We start from the raw sequence: 27,679 nt of genomic DNA, 5'->3' as shown, positions 1-27,679 counted from the left end.
TTGACAGCACCACAATCAGAAAGCTAAGGCTTATAAGCGTGGGTTCAGCAAGGCAGCATCTATGCAGGAGTTTTGAGGATTCTATCAGTCTCTTTTCCATTCTGGAGCTGCTTGTAATTGGCATTTAAGAACCAGAAGGAAGGTCTCTTTCTAGGTGTTAGAGGCTGGCCCGTTAGACTACTGTGGCTACTTAAGTTAGAAGAAGGGAAAGATAAAGAGCCTACTGAGACCTCTTTATGCTGCTGGGGTGGGTTTACAGGGATCTGGTGGTCTTCCATGTTTTTCTTGTGTATATTTCTGTTGTGTTTGTCTTGTATTGGTTATATCATCAAGAAAGTTTGAGTGTCAGAACTTTGCTGCCAAACCACCTGAGTTTGGGGTACAGACACCACCAAAAAGTTTGAGTTAGAGGATTCTTTATTACAATGTCTAGCTGTATCGCTTGGAACGACAGTAAGAAGCTTCATGGAGGGGAAGAGGGAATAAATAAGTATTTATAGAACAACTATTATATCCTAGGCATCATTCTAAGCATTTGTACAAATATAATGTGAACTGACCCGCACAATCTTTGATGGATTTTTCCAAAGCATTTCCTGTACAGTGGGGAAAAAATCAACAACATTTTTTCAAATGACAGAGGCACCTTATTTAGTAACACTAGCTGCGTGGTGCCTCATTTCCTACCAAACATTCATCAGGGCCACTTGTCATAAGAGAAGGGAAGAGAGACTGATGACACCATCTGTTTGTCATTAGGGCTAACCACATCAACAATGAAGCCTAGTTGCCTGACTCAGGATCTGAGCTCAAAGAGTAAATTATTCCCAATTATGTTCAAACTTCTCAAAGCAAGAATAGAACAAATTCAACTTTTCCCCTTAAACTAATTAGTGAAATACCAGCTGGAAATGGCTTAAAGTATCCTTCCGAATCGTTGACTAAGGGAAAAGTCTCCAATTTCACTCCTATAGACCACTAAAATAAAATTCGACAAGCAATGAGAGATTGTTTTTTATTTCTGTGGTTATTACACAAGTAGAATTTTGAGTTAGAGTTTCCAAAGTTCCCCTTAATTTTGTTTTGTCTAAATAAATACCCTTGTAATAAAGGCAGGGAGAAAAGGAAGGGAAGAGAGAGGAAAATAAGAGAAACCATGCAGACATGGGGTGAGAGAATGGATAAGTCATTCCTCACAACTTTATTAGGAAGGGTAAAACTAGTCAATGATCAGGAAAATATGTAGTTGTGGTGCCACCTCCTGGACAATAAATTCTCCAGTTAACTGATGGGAAACATTAGTTTCTGTTCAATAAGCAAATACTGATAGCCTATTGTATACAAGGTATCATTCAAGGCACTGAAGAAGTTTTTATGATTTCATTGCTATCAAAACCCCCAAGGACAAAACTCTACAGATATAAGTTGGGACTTAGTCATCGATTAAGAGTTAGAGAATTTCCTGGAGTACTGATAGATTGATTGATTGATTGATTTGTTCAGGGTCACATTACTAGTATTTTTCAGAGACCCTAAGCCCACCCCAGAAGTTTCTGGATAATGGCTACACTTTCCTTCCTTAACAAGGATGCCCAGTTGTGAGTTGGACATGGCTATTGGCTCCTAGGTGGGATCTACTCATATGATAGATAGATAGATGAATGGATGGACAGAAAGATGGATGGATAAATGGACTGATGGATGGATGGATAGGTAAATATATAGATATAAATATAGATAACCAGCAGATTTATTTAAATGCCATAAATCTTTTTGAATGCTTTCTGTGATCCTGGGGTCCTACCTTCACTCTCCTCTGCTTACTTGATTGAAAAAAAAACACTCTTAACTGATAAATCTAGTACCTTCGATTAATAACTAGGCTTAATTAATTAATTAATAACAGCTATTCTAATGACATTTGTTTGGGAGAGTTTGCTATAGTAAAAGAGCTTGATGAAACTACATTTCTTCAGGTTGCCAGGTACCCTGACAACTTTGGAATTGCCCATATAATAGGGGAATTCTCGATTGGAGCATGTAGTTTTACATGATGGAATTAGAGTTAATACTTTTTGAGGGTTAAGAAGAAAGTCTCTCCATACACATATAAATACTAACAGTTTTTACCTGCCAATCTTGATAGAATCAGATTACGGCCAAAAAATGGACTGAAAGGATTTTCCAATCAAATCCCCTCTGATACACACACACACACACACACACACACACACACACACACACACACACAATTGCTATCTATTATTCACACATTTGTGAATATAATACATAAATACCCAAATGTCCATATGCATGTACACATTTTTGAACAAAGTGTTCCAGAAGTCTTATTTCAGCTTTAACCTAACTGTACTGAAGTTTTGGGGACACACATACATTCAAATATACATATACACATATGTATACATATATAGGCGCTTATATAAGCATTATAATAGATAATACTTTTTATATTTACATGTTTTCTATGTAGAGATGACAGTTAAAATCATAGAAAGTTGATAAAATTACCAGTTGATAAACAGTAATTAAGTGCTTAATACACACCAGACATTGTGCTGAATAACTCAGATATAAAGAAGAAAAAGATAGTCTTTGCCTTCAAGAAGCCTCATAATCTGAGAGAGACAGATGGCCATAGAGATAGGCACAGACATACAGACAGAGGCTGAGAAACAGACAGGCAGAGACAAACAGAGACAGACAGAAGAGGAACAGGCAGAGAGAGTGAGAGCGAGAGTGAGAGAGAGCGAGAGAGCGAGAGAGCGAGAGAGAGAGAGAGAGAGAGCGAGAGAGAGAGAGAGAGCGAGAGAGAGAGAGAGAGAGAGAGAAGAAAAAAGGGCTTAGATTTAAATCTTAGAGAACACTGCCAGATAAAGGGCATGAAGTAGATGATGACCTAGCAAAGGAAACTAATAGGAGGCAAACCAGGAGAGTAGTGCCTTCCTTCCTAAATTACTTTGTATTTAACTAATTTAACGAATTTGTATATATTTGGATTTTTTATGCCTGTGTATTTAAATTTTGTTCCAGTTAAAAAGAATTTATTTTGTCTCTCTAACTAACTATCCTTCCCTGGAATAGAAAAGAAAAAAAAAGAAAAGAATCCTTTTAAAAAATATGCACAAACCAAACAAACAATAACATCATAAAGACAAATAACCTTGAAAGACTTTAGAATGCTGTTCAAGTCAATAATCAATCAGGATTCAGGCTACCCACTTCCTGCCAAAGTGGTGATGGACTCAGAGTACAAATTAAGACAGATGTTTTTTAATATGGTATATATACACATATAAATTTATTTCCTTGCCTCCTCCACTAGAATGTAAACTTTTTGTGAATCAATATTGTTTCATTCTTTGTACTTTTATCCCCAATGATTTGCATGGTGCCAGGCACATAGTAGGTGCTTGGTAAAGTCTTATTGACTTGAACGGATTGATCAATTGCCATAATTCACCTGAAAAGTGGGCAGCTGTTCCCTTGAAGATACTGTCTCTCGTTTCAGCAGAGATCCCAGTCTGCATTCTCCCTAACTGGTGAAGAGGCTCCAAGCAAGGTCCCGGCACCCCTGGAGACCCTGTGGGCAGAGCAGAGGGTCCAGGAGCAGAAACCAAAGGAACAAGAACATGCTGCCTTACCCAGCTGGAAGAGCATGGACAGACTAGATGAGACAAGTAACCATTTTAATATAATTATAGTAGATCTGCATCTTTGCGAAGGGATCTGTGGTTGCTGATTAGCCCCCACACCAGGAACTTTAAATAGGAGTCCAAAATAATTTCCTCATCATTCAGATGCTGAAGCATTTTTTTTGACAGATCAATTGTAATTTGTTTTCTTTTAACACTGTACCATCATAAAGAAAACTGGTATAAATTAAAAAAAATCTATTTCAAATATCTACATCTAAAATTTTAGGCAGTGAAAAAGCACTTTGTTGACAAGGAGTGTGGAAGGATGTCTGTTAATTGTCAGAAACTGCTGAATGCCTTGGTTAGTTGCCAGGAATTTAGGGTCACTGAAGTGACCGGTGAGAAGGGAGGATTTCTCCAAGGCACAAGTGCCCTTTTCCCAGAGCTTTCTAATTCCTCCTTCGGCTCAAAAGATAGTTAAAATGGTAGCTCATGAAAATAACATACATTTATATTAATGATAAGATATTCCCACAACAATCCTGGGAGGTTATTCCCATTTTATAAAGGAGGAAACTGAGGCACAAAAGGTTAAGGACCTCGCCTGATGCCAGCTCCACTACTCTTTTCCCCATATCCCACTAGCTAGTAATAAACTCCTCCTCTTCAGTGAATGCTCAGCATTTGGAACATAACTGCTATGCACATCCCAGTCTTAGGCTGTCTGTCCTTTGCATATTTTCTCATTACTTGTTCCTGCTTCCCAAGCTGATATGGCAGCTATTTGGTGCAATACATAGATTTCTAGACTTGGAGTCAGGAAGACCTGTGTTGAAATCCAGCCTCAGACTCTTACTAGCTGTGTGACTCAGGGCAAGCCATTTAACCTTTTATACTTCCTCTTCTGTAAAATGGGGATAACGAGAGCACCTACCTCCTAGAGTCATTATGAGACACAAATGAGATTTTATATATATATAAATAATCTCAAAGGGTTTCAAAATACTTTATATATAATAAGGCATTATATATATATTTTATTTACAAATTTATATATATATATTTATTTAATATAATATTATATATAAAATATAAAATAAATATATATAAAGTATTTTGAAACCCTTAAAGCAATATATTAATGCTGGCTGCTGCTGCTGCTGTTGTTGTTGTTATTATTATTATTATAAGATAATCCCATTATTGACTTTTCCATATGTGATAATGTAATCAAAGCATATTAGATCTATAAGGAGACCTTAACAATCATGTAGCTAACTAACCACTCCGTTCTTTAGGTTGGGAAATAGAGGTCCAAGACTTGTCTAATGTCACTAGCCTAGTTAGGGATGGAGAGCAATTTCCGACGTCAGTTTCCCAATATTGGCCAGGTTCTCATACCATGCCATCCCTTCCATGAAGAGTCAACATGGGACTCCTTTCCATTGTAGACTTGCCTAATAAACCATTCCACTCACAACGATTCTTTTTATGCACCATGGAGGGCACCCATTGCAGACAAGCTGAAGAGGCAATGTGATATAGGAGGAAGCCTAATTTGATTCCTCCTGGAAGTCTTCCTGGAAGACTGAAACAAATCCAGGTTGGTCACTCACTACCTGCAGGAACTTAGGCAGTGTACGTCCTTCCTCTCTGTGATTCAGATTGTCTTCTGTAAAAACAAGGAGGTTGAGACAGATGATCTACACAGTCTCTCCCAGCCTTAAGTCATTGATGATCTTATTAAATTAAAAATGATCAGATCTGATTTCTTTATTCTATAGATATATCTCTAAATGTCATATATATGTATCTACATATAATAGCTATGTAGAAAAAATATATTTATATTCTGTATATAAGGATGATGCTAATAATAATCATAGCTATCACTTTGAAAGATTTTACATACGTTCCCTCAACTAATACTCAGACGACCTAGAGGGGGAAGAGATTGCAGTTGTTTTTATTCTTATTCTATAAAAGAAGATAACAAGATTCAGAAGTTATATCTAATTTGCTCATGGTCACACAGCTAGCAAGGGTCAGAGGCAGATTGAAACCTGGATTTTCCTGATCTGAGTCACTAGAATCCCTTCAAAATCTGTACTTTCCACTGAACTATATGGCCTCTCTTTCTCTTCCGACTTCATAGGGTTGTTGCATACAGAATACTTTGGCAACCTTAAAAATGCGACAAAAATAGGAGGTGCTACTCTTATTTTTATTATTATGTTTTTATTATAATAAATTTTACACAATAAATTTATTATAATTATTAATAATATTATAAAATGATTGTTGCATTATATCATTATAATAGGTATAAAATTAATTATATAAATATATAAAAAACAAACATTATTAAACATAATGTTATTAATACATTAATGATGATGTTCATAATGAAGCAAGGCAGACTTGTGTAGTTAGTCTTAATATGTATGTACAAAAACTTGACTACTTTCTTAGAGGGTATTAAAAAAAAAGAAAAAAGAGCGTCTGCATCTCAGAAGATCCCACCAATATTTCCTGAAGAACTTCTGGCTCTGGGCATTCTGGCGCTGGTGCTGTTAAGCATTTTAACACATGATGTCCCCAGTGGCAGTCTAATGTGTTTAACAAGGGAGCAAATGATCTCTAGAGGCCATTTCTCCATTTAACAGCATTGAAATAGAAGAAGAAAGGCAGCCTCTGGGGACTGGAATGAATCCCCTCAATTTATTAATGAATGTTGTCCTGTTTTTTACATTGTTTTTTATGCTTCGGGAGAGGAATTGGTCAAAAAGGGCCATTCGTCTAGAGCACCTGCCAGCCACCGGGCACCCCAAGATCAAGGACTTAATGTTCAAATTCTTGGCAGTTCTAAGAGAATCACCCCCACCCCTAAAGGGGATCAGAGTTTCGGTGGGTTCCATGCCAGAGGGCTACACAGATGGGGACCAGAATGCCTTTGTCTCCAGCTTCCTTCTCTGTCTTCTTATAGCCAGTTATCCTGCGTACCACCGTGTATTTGAAGAGAATTCACATGGCAGATTTTTATTTTATTTTTATTTAAATCCCTCCATGAAAGGCAAGACGTCTGACCTCTGCAGCCCACAAGTTCTATAGCTTTGAAAAGTGTGATTTGAGATTCTCACCCACGCACATACCACCCACTGATGGGATGTTCCATGCTAATCCCGGAGTAGGGGCAAAGGCAGCTTCGCCATTTGGAATGAACAGAATACCCAATCCCATTCCTAACGTGTCCTGAGGTTGATTAGAGCGGGAGTATCAAACTCAAATAGAAATGGATCTGTGATCTGTGTCGTCTTGTCTTTTTATTTATTTTGTTAAAAATTTCTCAGTATATTTTATTCATAATTCATATCCTTTAGCCTTGATTTATAATTTGTATAATTATTTATCATTATATTTTAATCTGATTCTGGACTTTTTAACAAATTAATAAGATAGATAGCACAAGTCTTTTTATCCCCATTTTATTGATGAGGAAATTAAGGATAAGAGAGGTGAGAGGCTGTGTTCATACTGCAAGGTGTCAGAGCTATAACTCAAAGCCAGGTTCCTCCCGCCAAGTCCCACCATGGTCATTCCATGATACGATCAGTATGTTTGCTTAGCAGACACTAGCGTTTGGACATGAAACTCTCCTCTAATGCATTTACAGGATTATAGGTTTAGAACAGGAAAGACTTTAAAGATAATCTCTTCCATCTTCCTCCTTTTACAGATTTACCCTGCCCTACCCCAGTTAAGAGAAGCAACATGGTAGCCTGAAAAGTAGATTTGGAGCTTCAAAGATCCATCCACAGTTTCTTCATTTATAACAAGGAGATAATAATTGTACTACCCACTTTACATAATTTTTTCATGAGGATTACATGAGATTATGCACATATGGCACTTTTTAAAGCACAGTAATAAAAATAATTAACATTCTTCTAGCACTTTCCCTCTATTCTCATTTTACAGTTGAGGAAACTGAGGCTCAGAGGTTAACTAATTTGCCCAGGATCACCATTTGTTTGTGTTTGAGACATAACTCAGAAGTCAGGTTTTCCATGACACCACCCACCTGCCCCACAAAATAAAGTTATTATTATATTAGGATCCTATTTGATGGTTATTCATTCAATAATATCAGCCCCCATCACAGTCCCTGTACAGATGAGGGGAAGCATGACGTGAGAGCTAGAGAGACAGGCCTGAACTTGGGGAGACCAAAGTTCAAGCCCCATTTCTGATCTTTACTATCTCGAGGGGCAACTCATTTAGCCTCTTTCTATTCCCAGGCAACTGTGTAAGACTGGAAGGTGAAGAGAAGGCACTCGAGAGAGAGAGAGTTTAATGAGGAGAATTTCTTGGCTTTAATAGAGTTTCCTCCCTGGGAGTTCCTTATACTAATGAAATCACAAATCTGATTCATAAATAAATTCACACACACACACACACACACACACACACACACACACACACACACGCCACTTAACCCTTCAGTTGCCCCCAGGCAAGACTATAAGACAGAAAGACTCCAAGAAGAAATATTGTTAGAGTGTCCTCGATGGAACTTCTCTGTTCATGTTAGACATAGATATATATGCATGCATGACTGTTCTTGTGTATATGTACACATACATGTATGCACATATGTCCAGATATGCACAATAAGGTATTTTTGCATTTTTGACATTTCTAGACAACTTATGCAATAATTCCCCCTCCTATAAAAAAAGCACTTTATAGGAAGGTAGCCATGGCTTAAGTCCAGGGAATGGAGACTGTGTGTGGTACGAAAGCATTTTCAAGACCAGCCAAACAACAGAATAAAAGCAGAGCCCAGCAGGGTGGGCTAAGCTCCTGGACTGGAAGCCAAAGCTATCAGATCCCCAAATCCCTTCCCGCTGTTGAGTTCCATTCCATATTCCTGTAGGGGGGATGCCATTATGCCAGGCATCCCAGGGAGGTACAGAGCCAGGAAAGGCAGAGGAGTCTGTCAGGTCGCTGCATGTTGGGGGAGTCAGGTCGTGCCTCGGTGCTGACCTCGGGACCCCAAAGCTGAACTGGCCATCCCACCAGTCAGAACCATCCTTACCCCCCGCCAGAGCACCTGTGCTAGCCAGGACTTCTTGGGGTCTCCTGTGTTTTTCTTACCTCTCACGTTCAAGCTCGACCTAGAGAGGAGTGAAAATGATAACAGGACCAAGGGGGCAGCCTGTACAATAGGATGTACAAAAAAAGGGGGATCCGTTAGGTCTCTCCTAGCCCTGAAATCCTGTTGTTCTAGTTGTACACACAGGCACTGCCTGTAAAACTTTGAAGACCAACTCAATGATGTCCTCACCCCTCTGCCTGCTAGCTTTTATCCTTCTTCCCCAGAATTTTGAGACAGCTATTCTATTCTCTTTCCTAAAACCTTTATAAGGTGCTCAGTTCTTCTCAGAAAGAGGGTGGTTTTAGATTTGTAGTTGACTTCTGGAGACCTTTCCTCCACTCGAGGTCCTACAAACCTTCTAATTTGGGGCAGAGGGGAGGTGAAGAACGAAAATGGAAGAAAAAGCGTGTTGTTGGCTCCTCTGTGTGTCAGGAGAATACCTTCTACTCCCCTGCCTACAGAGAAGCCGAAGAGCCATAGTGCTCTGGGCTAGTGGGGAGAACTCCAGAAGAAAAGGACCACTGAAGGGAGAGAGCTTTCTGTTCTCCTGCCTGATGTAAGAAAGAAGAGGCAGCAGAACCAAGAGGGCTCAGCAAAGGGACAGAGAACAAGACCAAGAGGGACTCTAGAGAGGCTAAATCTCAAAGCCTTGCCCACTGCTACTGGGCAGATCAGTTTGTGTCCTCCTTCCCGCTGGGATACAGAGCTCTTCCTCAGCTCCTCCTCTGGGGCTTCATCATGATCTAATAGCCCCCATTCCAAGTTCTGGTGGAGAGGCCAATTTAGAATAAAGGAGGTCCTATTAATAATGATAAAGCTCTCCATCCATCCTGCTATTGGTTTGAACCATGTGAAGGTCAGTGGGCACCATTCTCCCCTTTCCACATTGCAAACCCCTAGAAGTTTTTTATTTTTATTATTTTATTATTAATAAGTTCAGTTATTTAACATATATTATATCTATTATATGATATATGATTATAAAATATATTATAAAATATATTATATTTATTATATAATATATTATATATAATATTAAAATATTTTAATATTTTAATAAGTTCAGTTATTTAATATATATTATATGTATCATATAATATATTATAATATTCTATGTGTAATATATTATTGTATATAATGTGTTAATATAAAATATGTTAATATTGTATTAATAAGTTCAGTTATTTAATATATTATGTGTATCATATATTATTATAATATTCTATGTATTATATATTAATATAAAATATTTTAATATTTTATTAATAAATTTAGTTATTTAGTATATGTTATGTGTATCATATAACATATTGTTATAATATTCTATGTATTATATAATATTGTTATATATTAATATAAAAACATTTTAATATTTTATTATTAATAAGTTCAGTGATTTACTGTGTCCTTGCCAAGAATGGTTGGGCAGAAGATGCCTCACTGGGTGTCTCTTTGCCATCTTTCCAGATCCAGACCCTGTTTTGCAAAGTGCTGATGGGAACTGGGTGGCCTTGAAGAATAAGCTGTTCCCCCACCAGCGCCTTCTGGCCAAATCCAAGAGTGCGGCATTCCAGGCTCTGGAGAAGGAGTCCAGCGTGGTGTCCGCCTATGACGANTATTATTATAATATTCTATGTATTATATATTAATATAAAATATTTTAATATTTTATTAATAAATTTAGTTATTTAGTATATGTTATGTGTATCATATAATATATTGTTATAATATTCTATGTATTATATAATATTGTTATATATTAATATAAAAACATTTTAATATTTTATTATTAATAAGTTCATTGATTTACTGTGTCCTTGCCAAGAATGGTTGGGCAGAAGATGCCTCACTGGGTGTCTCTTTGCCGTCTTTCCAGATCCAGACCCTGTTTTGCAAAGTGCTGATGGGAACTGGGTGGCCTTGAAGAATAAGCTGTTCCCCCACCAGCGGCTTCTGGCCAAATCCAAGAGTGCGGCGTTCCAGGCTCTGGAGAAGGAGTCCAGCGTGGTGTCCGCCTATGACGAGATGGGCTCGGACAGCGAGGACGACTTTGACTGGAACATGACCCTGAACAAGCTCCACCAGAGACCGCAGAGCCTGTCGGAAAACTCGTGCTCCACCGATTGCCCCCATCAGCCCGAGTGGGCTTTCGGCCACGAGGCGTGTCCCCGGGGGACGTCCCCCTCATCCGGCCGGTGCACCAACCCCGAGGCCATGTGCTCGGACTCGGAGACGTCTTCCGTGAGCTCCTCCCGGGACGCGCAGGGGCCGGCCAAGAGACCGTGGCTGCAGAGGAAGCCTCCCGGCACCCACTCCTCAGAGAAGGCGCACCTCCAAGCAGGGCTGGACGTGAACTTCAACCCCCAAGCCGCGGACACCCAGGACTCAGACAGCAGCGAGGCCGAGGAGGCTCCCCATCCGGCCGACAAGCGGTCCAGGAGGTGGCGGAGGAGCAAGCTGGCCCCCGAGGAGGCGGCCCCAGGGCAGCCCCCGGCACAAAGCCGCGAGAAGGATTCAGACTCCAATCAGGTAAGAGCTGAGAGTCTATTCTCATGAGACAAGGGGCGGCGGGGGGGCCTGGAAAAGGGAGATCCGGGTTCAAATCGGCTCTCTTTCCTGCTGCTCCCCTAGGAGAGCCCTTTATTCCGGCCAAAGTGGGCTCCTCACAGGTCCCCTTAACATTTCATAGACAGCCACCCCTCTGCCATCTGCGTTGCTCATACAACAAATATTTTTTTATTCTTTTTTTTTTTTTTTTGCCTTTAACATACATCTTTTTAAAATTTTATTTAATGGATTCATTAAGAAAATTTTCCCATAGTTCCATGATTCGTGTTTTCCCTCCCCTCCTCCCACCCCCTCCTGTAGCCGATACTCAATTTCACTGGGTTTTACACGTGTCATGGACCAAGACCTGTTTCCATATTCTTGATATTTCCTACAACACATATTAAGAGCGGCATAGAGCAATTTAAAGAGAGCCAGCTCTGGAGTCAAAAGACCCAGGTTCAAACCCACCTCGGACATTGTTTTGTGTGAAGCTGGTCACCCTTAGCCTCAGTTTACTTAGCTGTAAAATAAGGGTGTTGATTAGAGGACCTCTACGGGCTCTTTCCTTTCTGCAGCTCTCATCAATCCTGTGGGTTTACAGACGCCCAGTGCCTTTTCAGTGCCGTGCATCTCGCTTCGCCTCTTCTCAGGGGGATGCCTTCTCTTCTCTGGCTCCCTCATCCCATCTCTTCCCATCTCTCTGAAATTCCCCCTCCTCCAGGAAGCTTCTCTGACTGCGCCAACACACAGTCAGCCCTTGCTTCTGAGGAAGCCTTCATCCAAAAAAGACTTTTGCTGAAACCATTCAGAGAGTGATAGACGCCAAAACCTGGAAGGAACATGAAAGGTCTTTCTTTGTAGAGAAAGGTTCAAAGAGGAGGTTCAAAGAAGCTGCCATTTGCTGCAAATAATTGATTATAAATAAGGTTACAAGACCAAGGGGTCGCAACTTTAAAGCTTGAAGGGATTTTAGAGGCTATCAAGCCCCACTCCATCCTTTTACTGATGAAGAAACCAAGGCATAAGGACATTTAGTGACTTGCTTAGGGTCACACAGCCAGTGTCCCAAGTTGGATTTGAACCCAACCCGGCCCTATTTTCCCATGACTTGAGGTTTCAGAGCTGGAAAGAGCCTCACAGATAAGAAAAACTAAAACCCAGAGAGTTTAATGATTCACCCAGGGGGACCTAAGTCGTAGATGGCAGAAGCACCATTTCAAGCCAGGTCCTCCGATTTCATACCCCAGCCCTCTTTCTATCACATTTGCAATTCCCCTCATTCCAGCTCTTCAGAACTTTGCTAATGTTGGCTTAAAGTCAACACAGTCACCATTTGGGTAGAACCTGCCATGACAAGGTAAAGATACAAAGAGGAAAACAAAATGGCCCTTGCTTTGGAAGGGCTTAAATTCTGCTGCAGAGGCGGCCAGGTGGATAAAAAGTAGCTGCAGGTAAGTGTAGGTGCGGTGATGTGAGCAAGGTAGGGAGAAGAGTGACAAGTGGGAGGGTGTCAGAAAAGGAGGGGATGGACCAACTAAGCTTAGAAGGGATCTAAAAGGAAGGAGGGAGGAGGAAGTACATTCTGGTCAAGGAGCCACCCAGAGGGTGGAGGTGAGAATTTGAATTCTGAGCTTGGGAGATGGTGAGTTGTCTGGTTTGGCAGGAGCATAAAGGTGATAAAGGCAAATGGTGTGTAAAAAGTAAAGGCAGAGAAATGAGGGCTCAGGCAGTCAAAAACTTAAAATACCAAGTTCAGGAGTTCATTTTTTATTCTAGTCATCGGGGAACCCCATAAAGGTCTTAAGCAAGAAAGTCATATGGGCAGCTGGGTGGTACAGTAGAGAGAGTCCAGAAGACTCATCTTCCTGAATTCAAAGCGGATCTCAGACACTGTGTGACCCTGGACAAGACACTTAACCCCTCGTGCCTCAGTTTCCTCATCTGTAAAATGAGCCAAAGGAGGAAATGGCAAACCACTCTGGTATCTTTGCCAAGAAAACCCTGAATGGGATCACAAAAACTTGGACGCAACTGAATAACAACAACAGGATTGTATCCTGCCTCCCCTCCCCAAGTCTTCTCTTCTCCAGTCTATAGTCTATTTGGTCTTCAAGACTCTTCATAACCTGACCCCTTCCTACCTTCCCAGTCTTTTTAAACCTTCATCACCTCCATATTTTTTATAATCTAGAGATATTGGCCTCTTTGCTATTCCTCAAGCAGGATACGACATCCCTCAATTTTCTCTGGCTGTCCCCATGTCTGAAATGTCCTCTTTCTTCATCCCCTCCTCCTGGCCTCCCTTGTTTCCTTCACGTCCCAGCTAAAATTCCAACTTCTAGGAGAAGCCTTCGCCCGTCCCCCTTAATGCCGGTGCCTCCCCCATGTGGTTTACTTTATCCTGCCTGTCGCTTATTCGTAGCTACTTACATATCTTCTCCCCATTTGATCGCTGAGCTCCAGACCAGAGGCTCTTTTTGGGGGGGGGGGTTACCTTTATTTGTGTACCTAGCACTTAGCAGAGTTCTCGGCACGTCACAATAGATGTCTAATAAATGCTGAATGGCTGTTGAAATTGGACATTACAAGAGCAAGTTTGTGGGGAGAGAGCATCAGAGAGGTGTGTGTGTGTGGGGGGGGGTTCAAAGGTTCATTTCCCCTAATTTGGACACGTTTACTCGGGTCTCTGCAAAGGTGAAGCTGTGAAGACGATGGATCGCTTTCATGTGGCCCAGCCATTCCGGGGGCTTTATGGAGACATTCATTCATAGAAACCTTTTTCTCTAGCTCCAACCACGTTTTTTGGAAGGGCATTATTGCACTCTTGTTGCCACTAGATGGTGGCAGTGCTTCATTGCCTGGAGATTCCAGGGTCAAGTCCCAGCCTGTGGTGCCTCTCTTGGCCATCCTCAATGTTTTATGAGCTTCTCTCCAGGGAGAAGAGCTTGTGTTCTGCCGCAGGTCTCAGGTTCCCAGTGAAAGAGTCACTTTTCTCTCTCTCTCTCTCACACACACACACACACACACACACACACACACACACACACACACACACACACATACGAGAAGAGCTTCTGCCGCAGGTCTCAGGTTCCCAGTGAGAGTCACCACACACACACACACACACACACGTGTCAATCTTTCATTGGATACTTGAGACCTGCTACAGAACACACTCTCTTCTCACGTGTGTGTGTGTGTGTGTGTGTGTGTGTGTGTGTGTGTGTGTCTGAGTGTTTATTTTTCTGGGTGCAGGCGCAGATAAGGAGGGAGAGAGACACAGAGAATATTGTAATGGCTATAGAAAGCTAGAGTAGTGTTTTCTCTCCAGTATATTTTCATCTAAATCCTCATGCAATTGCTTTAATAATGAATTATAGGAGGAGAAGCCAGATGGCTCTGTGGATTAAGAGCCACGCCTAGAGTTGGGAGGTCCTGGGTTCAAATTTGACCTCATTCATTTTCTAGTTGTATGACCCTGGGCAAGTCACTTAAGCCCCATTATCTAGCCCTTACCACTCTTCTGCTTTGGAACTAACACATGGCATTGATTCTAAGACAACGCATGAAGGTTTATTAGAAGAAAAAAGAAGAAGGAGGAGGAGGAGGAGAGAGAAGGGAGGAGGAAGAAGAGGAGAGAGAAGGGAGAAGGAGAAGAAAGAGGAGAGAGAGGAGAGAGAGAGAGAAAGAGAGAGAAAGAGAGAGAGAGAGAGAGAGAGAGAGAGAGAGAGAAGGAAGGAGGGAGAAGAGGAAGAGAGAGAAGGAAGGAGGGAGAAGGAGGAGGAGGAAAGAGAAGGGAAGAGGGAGAAGGGGAGGAGAAAAAGGAGGAGGAGAGAAAGGAGGAGAGAGAAGGGAGAAGGGGAAAAGGAGGAGGAGGAGGAGAAGAAGAGAGAATGAGGAGAAGGAGAACAAGAACAAGAACAAGAAGAGATACTTAGTGTTGATTCTTAGACAGAAGGTAAAGGGTTTTTTTGTTTTTAATGAATTATAGGATCATAAATTTTGAGCTAAAAGGGGCCTTAGAGCTTATTTAGACCAATCTACTCTTTTTATAGATGAAGAAAACTAAAGATGAATAAGGTTAAGGGATTTGCTTCCAGTGTCTCGGGTAGTAAATGACAAACTAAGGTCCTATTATGGTAATAATTATAGTATTAGGATTAGAGTCTAATTCATGGCACCTCATTCTCTTTTCCTGGTGCTGATTGGCTTCTTAATCTAGACTGCAGAAAGGTGTTCCTCCAGAAAAAGTTTGCCCTCATCTCTGCTTGTCTGCAGCAGCTTCTCCTGCATAGCCTACCACTAACTCACCACAAGGGGGCGACCCAGTCTCCAGGGAGCTGTCCTTAAATTCTTTTGACCTTGAGTGGATTAAATGGTCTGCCTATATCAGCAACCATACATTAATTCTCCTTAGGAATATTTTCATTTTAACAACTTTACAGAGTTCTGAGGGTTAGCTGTCTGCAATGAGCTAGGAATAAATACACACTCCAACTTATACTGTAAATAGAATTTAGTCGATGTTGAAATTAAGACTATATTCTATGTATAATTCTAAAGTTCATTTAAAAATGGGTACACGGCACATGCCTATTATCCCTGCTACAAGGAGAATGAGGCTGACCATCGCATGAGTTCAGTGTCAGCTCTGTCCAGCGTGAGCCCACGGCACCAGAGTGCCACTGGGTTTCCTGAAGGTGAGCCAGCCCAAGTCAAAGCAAAAGTAGGTCAAAGCCTCCCCTAGCCTGATGGAGTAGATCCAAGAGTAGCCAGTCACTGTACTTCTAACCCAAAGCAAAGAAGGAGACCGGATCTTTTTTACAATTCAAATATAAAATAGCTTACATTTTTCTAAAGAATTGACCCACATGAAAAGTATGAAGTCTTGGAAGATAATACAAGTGAAAACAATAAGAATCAACTTCCTGTGGATTTTTTTTTCTTTTTTTTTAATTTTATGGATAAAGTTTTTTTTTAACATCATATAGATTTATTGGCTAGTCCTACTTCATAATAGGTCTCTTTTAAAAAAGCAAAGCAGTTAAGAAAAACTAATAACATCTCCATCTGGAGAGCATCCCATTCCTATTTACTTTTTTAACATTATCAAACATTTATTTTCTCTCCTCACCCCTCCACCTCATGGAAAAAAAGAAAATAATGATTTTCTCATGGCATATTTATAGTCATTAAATAAACATTAAATACAATTTTAAAACATTAATCAAATAAAATTTAAAATGTAAAGCCATTTTTCCTTTGAGATATCAATGTTGAATATTTTAGATAAAAATTCAGATAAAAATTTTAGATAAAACATTTTATAAGGCCAAATTCCACTTAGTTACCCCACATATGGTGAAGATTATGTTCGATATTGACCAGTGTAATTATATCATCATGTTCTCACCTTGATTGGAATAGTAGCTTATACTTCTATGATCCTAAGACAATTCCAAAGTGCTGGTATGCATCATCAATAAATCCCTAATTTATATACAAGTGTTCCTCGGAGAGAGTAGGTATTTGGTTCTAGACCTCTGCAATAAAGCAATTTATCAAAATAAAGCGAATCATGTGAATTTTTTGGTTTCCCAAAGCATATAAAAGTTATGTTTGCACTATACTTTAGTCTATCAAGTGTTCCATAGTATTGTCTCTGAAAGACAATGTGTGAACCTTAATTAAAAATACTTTATTGCTAAAATGTGCTAAGCATCAGCTGAGCCTTCAGCAGGTCATCATCTTTTGCTCACAGAAGCTCGTGCCTCCATGTCGATGGCTGCTACTGCTCAGGGTGGCTGTGGCGATTTCTTAAAATAAGACAGCAATGAGGTTTGCCTCATCCATGGATTCTTCCTTTCACTTGAACACATAGAGATCGTTGTAGGGTTATTAACTGGCCTGATTTCAATATTGTTATGTCTCAGGGAATAAGAGAGGGGAGCAGGCAAAACACACACATGTATCAAGTCAGGTTACCATCTTATACGAGTATAGTTCCTGGTGCCACATTTGTAACATTAAAGATCCCTGATCACAGATCACCCTACTAGATACAAAAATAATGAAAAATGTGACATATTGCAAGAATTACCCAAATGGGACACAGAGACACTACATGAGCACATGCCGCTGGAAAAATGGCACTGATAGACTTGCTCGATGCATGGTTGTCACAAATCTTCAATTAGTTAAAAAAAAAAAAATGCAGTATCTGCCAAGTGCAATAAAACAAGATGTGCCTGCAGATAGTATTAGCAAGAGTTTCTGTAAACTGCAGCAGTCTTTCTATGGTATATCCCTGAAACCTTTCCTTTAGCACCCAATTTCATTGTCATCTATTTACAATTATAAGAGATGTGCCTGTTTGAAAGTCTTATCAATTATCATTTCATTTCAACATGGCTAAGTGAAACACCAATCAACAGTGAGCTGTTATCCCACCCTTTAGCCCTACAACAAATTCCATCGGAATCAGCTGTTCATTCCAAAGTGGTCACGAAATGCAAAGTGACAAAGAGACAGACATGAACTGATGAGCAGTCAAGCTAAAATACAGACCTCCCTCCATTGAGTTAACTCCCTGAGCCTTGTAAATTATTAGCCTGTCAGAATCCATATGCCAAAGTCTGGAAGAAATCATGCCAAGCCTGCAAGATCAGGCAGGAATTAGAAATAGGAGATAGGAAGGCTCTGAAGGAGGAGAGGCGAAGCTGGTAAATATTAATGGGAGAAATCAACTTTGTAGGCTGCTGAACATTTGCCCAGAGTTTCTTTTGAACCTTTCAAAGAATATAGTACTTAATGTCCAGTACAGTCGAATTTGAACTGTTTGAGATGAATCAATTAAACAACATGTAATTTATTATGTAACAGACAAAAGTAAAACCATTCCATACCTCAAAGAACTCAGATTTTAATGATGGAAACAACTTCTATGTATATAAGTGAGAAGCATTTCATTTTTGTCTCAACAAATCTAGCACGTGACACGATACCTGGCATATAGAAAATATAGGAAGGGATGAAAAAAGCACATATTTATTAATATAATATTTGGAGTTGTTGTATATTAATTTTAATCTATTATGTGCCAGGCACTGTGCTAAGTGCTTTACAAATGTTCTCGCATTTGATCCTCAAGGAAAGGGCTTTTATTATCCCTAATTTATAATTGAGGAATCTAAAGCAGAAACAGAGGGTGATTGGCACAAGGTCACACTATTTAGTATCTGAGGCTGGATTTGTATTCAGGTCTCCTTGACTTCAGGCCAATGCTCTATCCACTGACCCACCTATTAGCCTCTAGGCAAACAGTATGTTTTTTTTGTTTGTTTTTTTTTTGTTGTTGTTGTTTTTTAAACCCTTGTACTTCGGTGTATTTTCTCATAGGTGGAAGATTGGTAAGGGTAGGCAATGGGGGTCAAGTGACTTGCCCAGGGTCACACAGCTGGGAAGTGGCTGAGGCCGGATTTGAACCTAGGACCTCCTGTCTCTAGGCCTGACTCTCACTCCACTGAGCTACCCAGCTGCCCCCTAAACAGTATGTTTTTAATAAATATTTGTTGAATTAAATGGATACAAGGATGCACATTAAAAAAATAAAGCACCTCATTGAACCAAGGAAGAAAGCCTGAAATAGAGAAAATATTGCTTGAGGATAAAAATCTGTTCCTTTCCCAGACTACCTGCTCCATGAATGAGAGACTTGTTAGAAAATGCTATCGACATCCCAGATGAGACAGTTGTTTCTTTGGTTCCCAATCTTGGTTTGTATTGTAGGTTTTTGATGATTTGTCAGAGACTGATATCAGCAGCGAAGATCACCATCATAAAAGCAGGACAAACGACACAGAAGAGAAACTGAAGTCCAGGTTGTTTGAATTGGCTGCTAAAATGAGTGAGAAGGAAACATCTTCAGGTGAGGAGCAGGAGTCGGAGCCCAGGACAGAATCCGACCATCAGAAGGAAAGTCTGTCCTCAGAAGACAATGGCCAGTGCATCCAGGAAGAATTGAAGAAGGTGAGTTCTGGGAAAACCCCGGGCTGGCAGCTTGCACTTGGCAAAGGGAATATATGTGGTACCAAGTGGTTTGTGTAGAGACCTGCAATGAGTGAGCGCTCACACTGATGGCCACATCTGCCCTTTTTGCTCATCAGCTCATTCCTCTGCTTGGATACATCTGGGCAAGGCTGGTTGGGTTTACCCAATGGTTCTTGATGAGTCTGTCTTTTCTTCTATTTCTTCCCATGGCTTTCAGTCTGGTTTTTAGTTGGGATCGTTGTGTAATCCTCCTACCTATTTAAATTTGGAAATTAAAAATAAATGCTTCCCTTGCCTCTCTTTCAATTGAATCTATGCAATTACAAATACAATATTTAAGAGTTAAACTTGATTGTTCTCAACATTGGAGATCTTCTTTTCTCACATTAGTTTTCTTGGTTATTTATCAGTCTAGGTTGATTCACCTTAACTGAAGACTATATTTCCTTTCCTCCCTATTGGCGGTCAGTTGGTCACAAGAATCATTGATATTAGTGGAAGAATAAGGGAAGCTAAGCGACTCAGTGTATAAAATTCAGAGTGAAGGCAAGGGGTCCTGGTTTCAAATCTGACCTCAGACACTTTCTAGTTGTGTGACCCTGGGCAAGGAGCTTAACCCCAATTGCCTAGGCTTTTCCATTCTTCTGCCTTTTGGTATTTGGTATCAATTCTAACATAGAAAGTCAGGGTCTAAAAAGGGGGAATAAGCATACCATAGTGGTGTGAGCATAGGGCAACCCTTACTATAGTCTCTACCTACAAAATACATCTCTTTGAAGTGAAAATATGTATATATGCACAGAAAAAACACTAATTATTGGTCTTGTTCAGGTTTTATGGTGGAACAAAGAAGAAAGGCTGTGTAGCAAAGATTAAGCATGAACGAGAATTTTTAAGAAGTTAACAATCCTTCACCCCAGGCTGAGGTGGTCTCACTAATGTCTGATTCTTCCACATTTCCACCTTCTTTGTGCTATCCAATCTTAACTGTTATCTGACCAATTGATGGTGCCAAAACCTATTTTGTGGGACATCTCCACAGAAAAGACTAGAACTAAGCTCAGTTTAAAGCAAGCAAAAAAAAAGTTTACAGCCACACAAGGATTGTTTTGAAAAGAACAAAGCCTATCTTGTGTGCTGGCATCAAAGAGAACTTGGTTTTTATTCTTTGCCAAAAGGTCCCTGTGTGGTGGGAAACATCCAGCAATGACCGAGAGACCCTGTGTTAAACAATGAACTGAGGATACAGGGAAGCTTTTCAGATCCCCCATAAGCTCATTGTCATTCTTCACCTCCTAACACAGCCTCCGTGACCCCCTGGCCAATGCTGAAACTTGTGCAGTGAGTGAGCCTCATTGGCCATGTTCCTTCGCCCTTTGTAAATCTAAATACAGCCAGAGAAAGGAGTACTTATTTCACCCCAAATATCTCTTGGAAAGCAAGAAAATAAGTTGATGTAGTAGAAAGAATTCTAGGTTTCAGGACAAAGGACGTGGGTTAGAATCTTCCCTCTTAGCAAAGGCAAGGAGACAGGGGCATAGAATGTCCTATGAGAGGACAGTTTGGCTGGAGTATAAAATTCGAGGAGGAAAGTAATGTTTAATGAGCCATTGTTTTGACTACATAATAATGACATGTGCAAATCCTGTATAAAAGATGATGGCTTCCTTTGTCACTACTCCCACACGTATTTATACATCTAATTCTTATATATAATTATGCTATTATATATAGTTGTGTTGTTGGGTTTTTTGGTATTTTGTTGTTTTACTTGTAAACTATTAATAATATATAGTAGAGAAGAAAGAACTCTGGTTCTAAAGTCAGAGGATTGAGGGTTCAAATCCATCCTCAGATACCTTAGTCTCTCTGGACTTCATTATCCTCATGCATAAAATGAAAAAAAAATTTGAGTAGATGGTATCTGAGAGCTTTTATAGCTCTAGAACATGATTCTATTTCCTGTTTTCACTTCTGCCATTCACATTACTCTTGTCTTGTGGTATTCCATCATCCATTGCCATATGGCATCATTGAGAGTATATTCACAATGAAAAGATGCTTATTTATTTTTTCCCAGTGGTTTTGAGATTAGACTTTCTGGAGGTGAACTTTGGAGTACCTTCTGCTTTTTTTTTCCTCATATGTTATAAACATGAGACTAGGAACCAAGGATAAGAGAAGGGAGAAACTGGAATATACCAGGGAATCCCCAACTGCTGAGGATAAAAGTGGGACCAAATAGGGACAATACCTGTAAGCCAGTGCCTGGCCAATACTGACTTAAATCTACTCAGGGTCATGTAGCTCAGGCAGCCAGTTGCCCAGGGGTTCCACTCAGAAGATTAGGTCAGATAATATTACTTCCTATGGAAAAGACACCCAACATGTTATAATTTTTCTGATATATCATGAAAATAGTCTCAAGGGGTGGATTTAATTTTCAGCAGAAACTAATGCATAAAAAAAGTGAGTTTGGCTGATCAATAGACCAAAGGTGTCAAACATGTGGCCCAGCCCACTTTAGGCCAGTAGCTGGGGACAAACTAGATTAAAATATAATTGAGAAAAATTCAGCAAAATAAAAACAAATGAACATAGATGATGTTAATACATGGTTTTTCAAAGTCAGTATTTAGCACCAGGGATGCTTATGTATGGTTTAGTGACCCAGTTTCTATTTGAGTTTAACACCACTGGTATAATTAGCAATTATTTGAATAGTCTTTAAAATATATCCCACTTCTCTGCCTGTAAAAAAAATCAACATGGAAAGATGAGTCAGGCCAAAAAGAAGAGTGAAAATAAAATTGGGGGATGAAATTTGAGTAGGTTTTTGTCAAATTGATTATTTAAGAAAAACTTTGGATATTTTTATATGAAATATACCTACAATATGCATGAATTTTTGTTTTCTAGATAGCAATAGGGATAGCGACTGGATCTGCGATCTCCTGAGCACAGGGAACTCCCTCTAAGTCAACTCTCTCTATCAATGCAAGTTGGCATGTTTTCTCCAATTGATAGTCTTAGAGTTTCCCAAGGTGACGTTTGTGTCAGAGGTGGTCCCTGAATGTAAATTGTCCTTCCCCTGAGGCCAGCTCTCTCTCTACCTAGTTAAAAACACAAATGGCAATAGTGATGACCACCATTTATGTAATAGCACTATAAACTTTGCCACGCTCTCTTTAAGCCTTATTTCATTTGATCCTCACAAGAGACCTTTGAGAGAGGTTCTCTGGGTATTATTCGTACCCCTGTCTTTTACAGAGGAGTAAACTGAGGCTTAGAGCCATTGACCTCAGCTATTATCACAAGGTAGGATTTAAACCTAGAACTCTCCTGACTCCAGATGGCTTTCCATTATACTGTAGTGCCTTCCCAATCTCTAAAGGCTCTCGTGTCTAACCTGTATAATAGGCAGGTACATTCGATTGTGTCTTCTGGGCAGACGGATAATACCCAGATACAAACCCAGCTAGACTCATCTCCATTTCCTTGAAGCTTTAAAACATACACATAATGTTTAATAATATATTGGGAAAGAAATCCCATCTCCCCTGCAGGACCTTGCTGCAGGTTCTTGGATTGCTTCCACAAAAGAGAAAAGATAGACACGAGTCTTGATTCTAATATGAATCTTTCCATAAGCCAGTCTCCATCACTGAAGCATCGGCTACAGGAAGGTTCCTCTTACGTTAATTAGAAGAGTGGGGTGACTTTATGGCATGTTTCTAGGAGCAGGAGCCCTGTCACCCAGAAGAGAGTGGATGGGCCAAAGGATTCCAAGGAGGAGCAGGAGCTGGCGTTTGTTGATGCTTTAAGATAGATGGGATACCATCCCTCACTGTAAGAGGCAGTGGGATGTAATGGATGGAGAGCCTCCAGGAAATTAGGCAGACTTGGGCAAGGGTACTCTTTCTGACAGACTGGATGACCATAGGCAAGCCATTTAAATACCTCGTACCCTTCCTCTCTGAGATGAATGACCTCAATCTACTCTGTATCAGTCTGGAATTTATGTGGTCTCCCCATATTGGAACGTGGGCTCCTTGAGGAGAGGGAATGGTCTTGTCCTTTCCATAGCTTATGACAGTGCTCAATAGTGTGTGTTCTTAATAACTGTTTGTCAAGTGCCTGATTCTTGGGGTCCCCAGGCAGCCCTCCAAGACTGTAGAAATTGTAACAGGAGTTGCTCATCTCCATTGGTACAAGGAGTATCCACAATGGAAGTTCCCTACAAAGATGAAATCAAGTCTAAAGAACAACTAAAATATATTTGAACAAGAGCCTGGCTGCCCTCAAGAAACTGGTACGCTTAAAGCAGAAAACAGAGGAAATAGGAGGGAAAATATTTAATTACAAATGAAGAAGAAATAAGACAGAAGCTAGAAGTAGCCATTAGAGAACATGTATTCCAACCAATCCCCCCATTTTAAAGATGAGAAAACTGAGACATAGGGAGGTAAAGTGACTTTATAAAGATTATTCCATTAATTTGTAACAATTGAGCTGAAAACCAGATCTTCTGACTCCTAGTCCAGGGAAGTTTTAATTTTTTAATTAAATTCTATTTTTTTTTCATTTAATAGGCATTTATTATCTCTTCCTCCCACTTTACCACCATTGCAAAAAGAAAAGAAATTCTTGTAGTGAATATGCATAATCAAACAAAACAATTTCCCATACTGACCACAATAAAAAATATGAATCTGCCTATCTCTCTCCTTATATAAAAATATGGATACATAAATATAGATATATATTACATTCCCTCTTAGGAGTTGCTGCCCCCTGGAATCATAATTGGCAATTGCATTGATCAAAATTCTTAAATCTTTCAACCTCATTCATTTTTACATTACTTTTATTATAGTATAAATTATTCTTCTGATTCTATTTACTATTCTCTTGAATCTTCCCAGGTTTCTTTTATAAGCATCATCTTCATTATTTCTTACAGCACAACAGTATTCCTTTCCAATCATACCATAGTTTGTTTAGCTATTCCTCAATTTAAACATTCCCTTACTCTCAGTTCTTTGCTACCACAAAAAGTTGTTCTGATAAACACTCTCATTTCCAGACATTTTCTATGTCTTCTCCCTTCTGGACAGTCCCACATCTTTATACTCATTTACTATATACAGAGCTAATTAAAAGTTTTCTTCAACGACAACATGCTCTTTCATCATGAGTGTCTTTGTATTTGACCCTCTTCTCTTCTCCCTTTATATCATTTCCCTTGGTGATCTCCATGGATTTAATTACCACCTCTATGCAAGTGATTCTCAGATCCATTTGTCCAACCTTAACTTCTCTCCTGATCTCTGGTCTTGTATCACAACCAGCCTGCTGGACATCTTGTACTCGATGTCTCATAGACCTCTCAAAGTCAATTTGTCTAAAAAAGAACCAATTCCCTTTCTTTACAACCCCCACTTCTGACTCTCTGATAACCACTGAAGGCACTACAGTCCTCCCAGGCTCACAACCAGAGTATAAGCCTTAACTCTTCACTCTCTTGTACCCCACATATCCAATCTATCACCAAACAATGTTGTTACTACTTTCATATCCATCCTTCCACTCACAGTTACCATGGCAGATAATATTAGCACCTACCTCTCAGGGTTGTGGTGAGAATTAAACAGATAATATTTGTAAATGTATTTAGCACAGTACTTGACACAAAGTATGCATTTAATAAGTACTTAGTCTTTCCTTCCTTTTCTCTTGCTTCTCCATCTTCCCTTTCTCTTCCCTTCTTTTCTTCCATTTCCTTTATTCCTCTCTCCCTCTCCTCCTTCCCTTTTTTCTTCATTGACATTCTTCCTCCCTTTCCTCTCTTCTGTCTTTTCTTCCTTGCCTTCCTCCTCTATCCCTTCCTTCATTCATCCTTCCTTCTTTTCTTTCTTCTTCTTCCCTTTTTGACTCCAAGCACAGCATTCTATTCACTGTGCTACCCGGCAGCCCAGACTCACGAGGCTCGCTCAGCGACCATCCAACAAGCCAGTTAAGGTGAGGAGAGTGTCCTTGCATAGGTAAGGACTCAAGGCAGGAACGGATGGCACATCTGGGGCTCTCAATCTGCTTCCAGTGAGACCACAATTCCTAGTTGTTCCATGTTGCTCCCCTCACGGGGTCTCCCCTGTTGCTTCCTGACTCTGCCTACATACATAACTCAACCAGTGTGTCATCCAAATGATTTACTGGCAAAAACAAAAACAAAACAAAACTGGATTTGAAGTCACTCCAGCTCTGTCTCGTACTACCTCTGCACTCTTTACAATCTAGGTGGCTATGCCAGTCGTTTAACTTCTCTGAGCTTCAGTTCCACGATTTATAAAAAAGAAGAGTTGAACTAGATGAACTCTAAGATCTCGCAGCTCTGAGTTCAATAAAAAGACTAAGCAGTAAGCGTGACACTGGCCTCGTCATGGGAGCCAGCCAAGAAAGCCTGCTTGTTCTCTGCTGATTTGGCTGCTCTTTGCTCGTCTTGATGCATGGCTGAGCTATTGCTTTGGTTGGTCTCCACCGCTGAACCTTAGAGAGTCTGTCATTGTCGGTGGTTCTGCCCCATCGCCTCCCAGATGGTGTGGCGTGAAGGGTTTGTTTTGTTAGTCTTGGGCTGGAGAGGATGGCTGTGGTGTCCAAGCCCAGCCACTGCGGCTGTGGCTGCCGAGTGCCAGCTGGGAACGGGAACACTGCATCGCCTGAGGTTATCTAAGGGCATCTTCTCCGACTTACTGTCTAATGATCTCTGAGACTATAAAAAGGCTCTCAGCACCAATGAGATCATGGACAGAGACGACACCCCTTCCTCAACTCCCTCCTCCCCCAAGTCACACCTGCAGAAACAATTCCCCGAGATCCTGTGGACATTTGGAAAAGAGCCCTCGATTTGGAGTCAGAAGACCCAACTTTAAGTCCCACCTCTGTTACCATCTATCTGTCTGACCTTGGGCAAGTCTCTCTTTCTCTCCACCTCAGTCCTCTTCTCTGCAAAACTTGGGGTAGAGGGGGAAAGGCTGAATTAATCAGTCAACCAAATTAAAGGAAGAAGGGTGCCTCTATGTTGTGGGAAATAGAAGCCTCAAGTACCAAAGGCCTTGGGAAAGAAGGAAGGGAAGGAGGGAAGGGAGACAAGAAGAAAGGAAAGAAGCTGAGTGCTTTACAAATAGTATTTCATTGGCTCTTCACAACCACCCTAGGAAGTAGATGCTATTATTATCCCCATTTTATTTTATTTTCCCAATTACATGTAATAATAATTTCAACATAAATTTTCCCTCTCTCCCTTCCCTCCCCCCTTCTGGAAATGATAAGCCACTTGATCTAGGTTATACATGTATTATTGTGCAAGACATACTTTTATAGGGTATTATCCCCATTTTAAAGATGAGGGAATTGAGGGAAGCAGAGGTCAAGTGGCTTGCTTAGGGTCAAATAGCTAATAAGTGTCTAATAAATGTCTCAGGCTGAATTTGAACTTAGATCTCCTTGCCTTCAGGCACAGTGCTCTGTTCCCTATGCCACCACAGTTTCTAGCTCTTCTGCCCCAGCCCATCCTGGTCCTCATCGCCATGTTTGCAGAATTTATGAAGTTCCAAAAGTAACTCTCAGACTCTGTCTACCCATATATAAATGACCCCTGAGGACTCTTCCAGCTCTAAATATGTGATCCTAAAAGCTCCACTCCCATCTCCAAATTTGGCCTTCTTCTCCAAGCTGGGATGTGATCGAGGGAATGGGACATCCAGGGATTTCAGATCAAAAAACCTGGGCACCGAGAGTTTGTATCCAAGCTATGTGGCGTTGTAGCCAACAGTGCTGAGAAGGAAGGAGATAGTCCAGTTCACGTGCCACCTTCCCAGCCACCCTGGCCATCCTCTTGGTCTGTTCTCTGCCCCTGCACCCAGAATGAACCCAATCATCTTCTTAGAATCCCTCTTTCCCTGCCAAGCACCCCTTGGCTTCCACCTCTTGTTCTAGAACAGTAATCAAATAAATGCTGCCATTGCTCCTGGAAAGGGCTTCTGGATCCCCTCCCCTGAGGTTTTACACAAACCTGCGGTGACTTCCAAGACCAGAACACACTTTCTGTGGCCACGGCTCCCCTGCATGGGCTATTTCACCCTCTTAACGTGTCCTAACCTTGAGGTCAGACGCCGTCTTGCTTTTAGCATGCGTGTCCCCAGCACTTAGCAAGTGCCTGACACAAAGTGTTTAACAAATGCTCTTCAGCCATCCATTCATTCAT

The 27,679-nt window shown here is 40.5% G+C and overlaps 1 protein-coding gene across 2 annotated transcripts in view; it reads left to right on the top strand.

The window, feature by feature from the left end:
• LOC123249169 (myosin VIIA and Rab interacting protein) overlaps positions 1–27,679 on the top strand; it is a 400,862-nt gene that overhangs the window by 333,788 nt on the left and 39,395 nt on the right. Inside the window, exons 8-10 of one of the 2 annotated variants that reach the window (XM_044678158.1) lie at positions 3,536–3,701; positions 10,694–11,346; positions 19,156–19,395. In XM_044678158.1, the coding sequence (XP_044534093.1) occupies positions 3,536–3,701; positions 10,694–11,346; positions 19,156–19,395 (1,059 nt within the window). Of the gene's footprint in view, positions 1–3,532; positions 3,702–10,693; positions 11,347–19,155; positions 19,396–27,679 lie in introns of both variants that reach the window. The other variant, XM_044678157.1, reaches the window with a different exon arrangement.

Source organism: Gracilinanus agilis, chromosome 5 (genome assembly GCF_016433145.1).
Source record: "Gracilinanus agilis isolate LMUSP501 chromosome 5, AgileGrace, whole genome shotgun sequence".
Classification (NCBI taxonomy): Eukaryota; Metazoa; Chordata; class Mammalia; order Didelphimorphia; family Didelphidae; genus Gracilinanus; species Gracilinanus agilis.
Note: the sequence above shows the minus strand (reverse complement) of the source record. Positions and strands in the feature narration are given on the sequence as shown.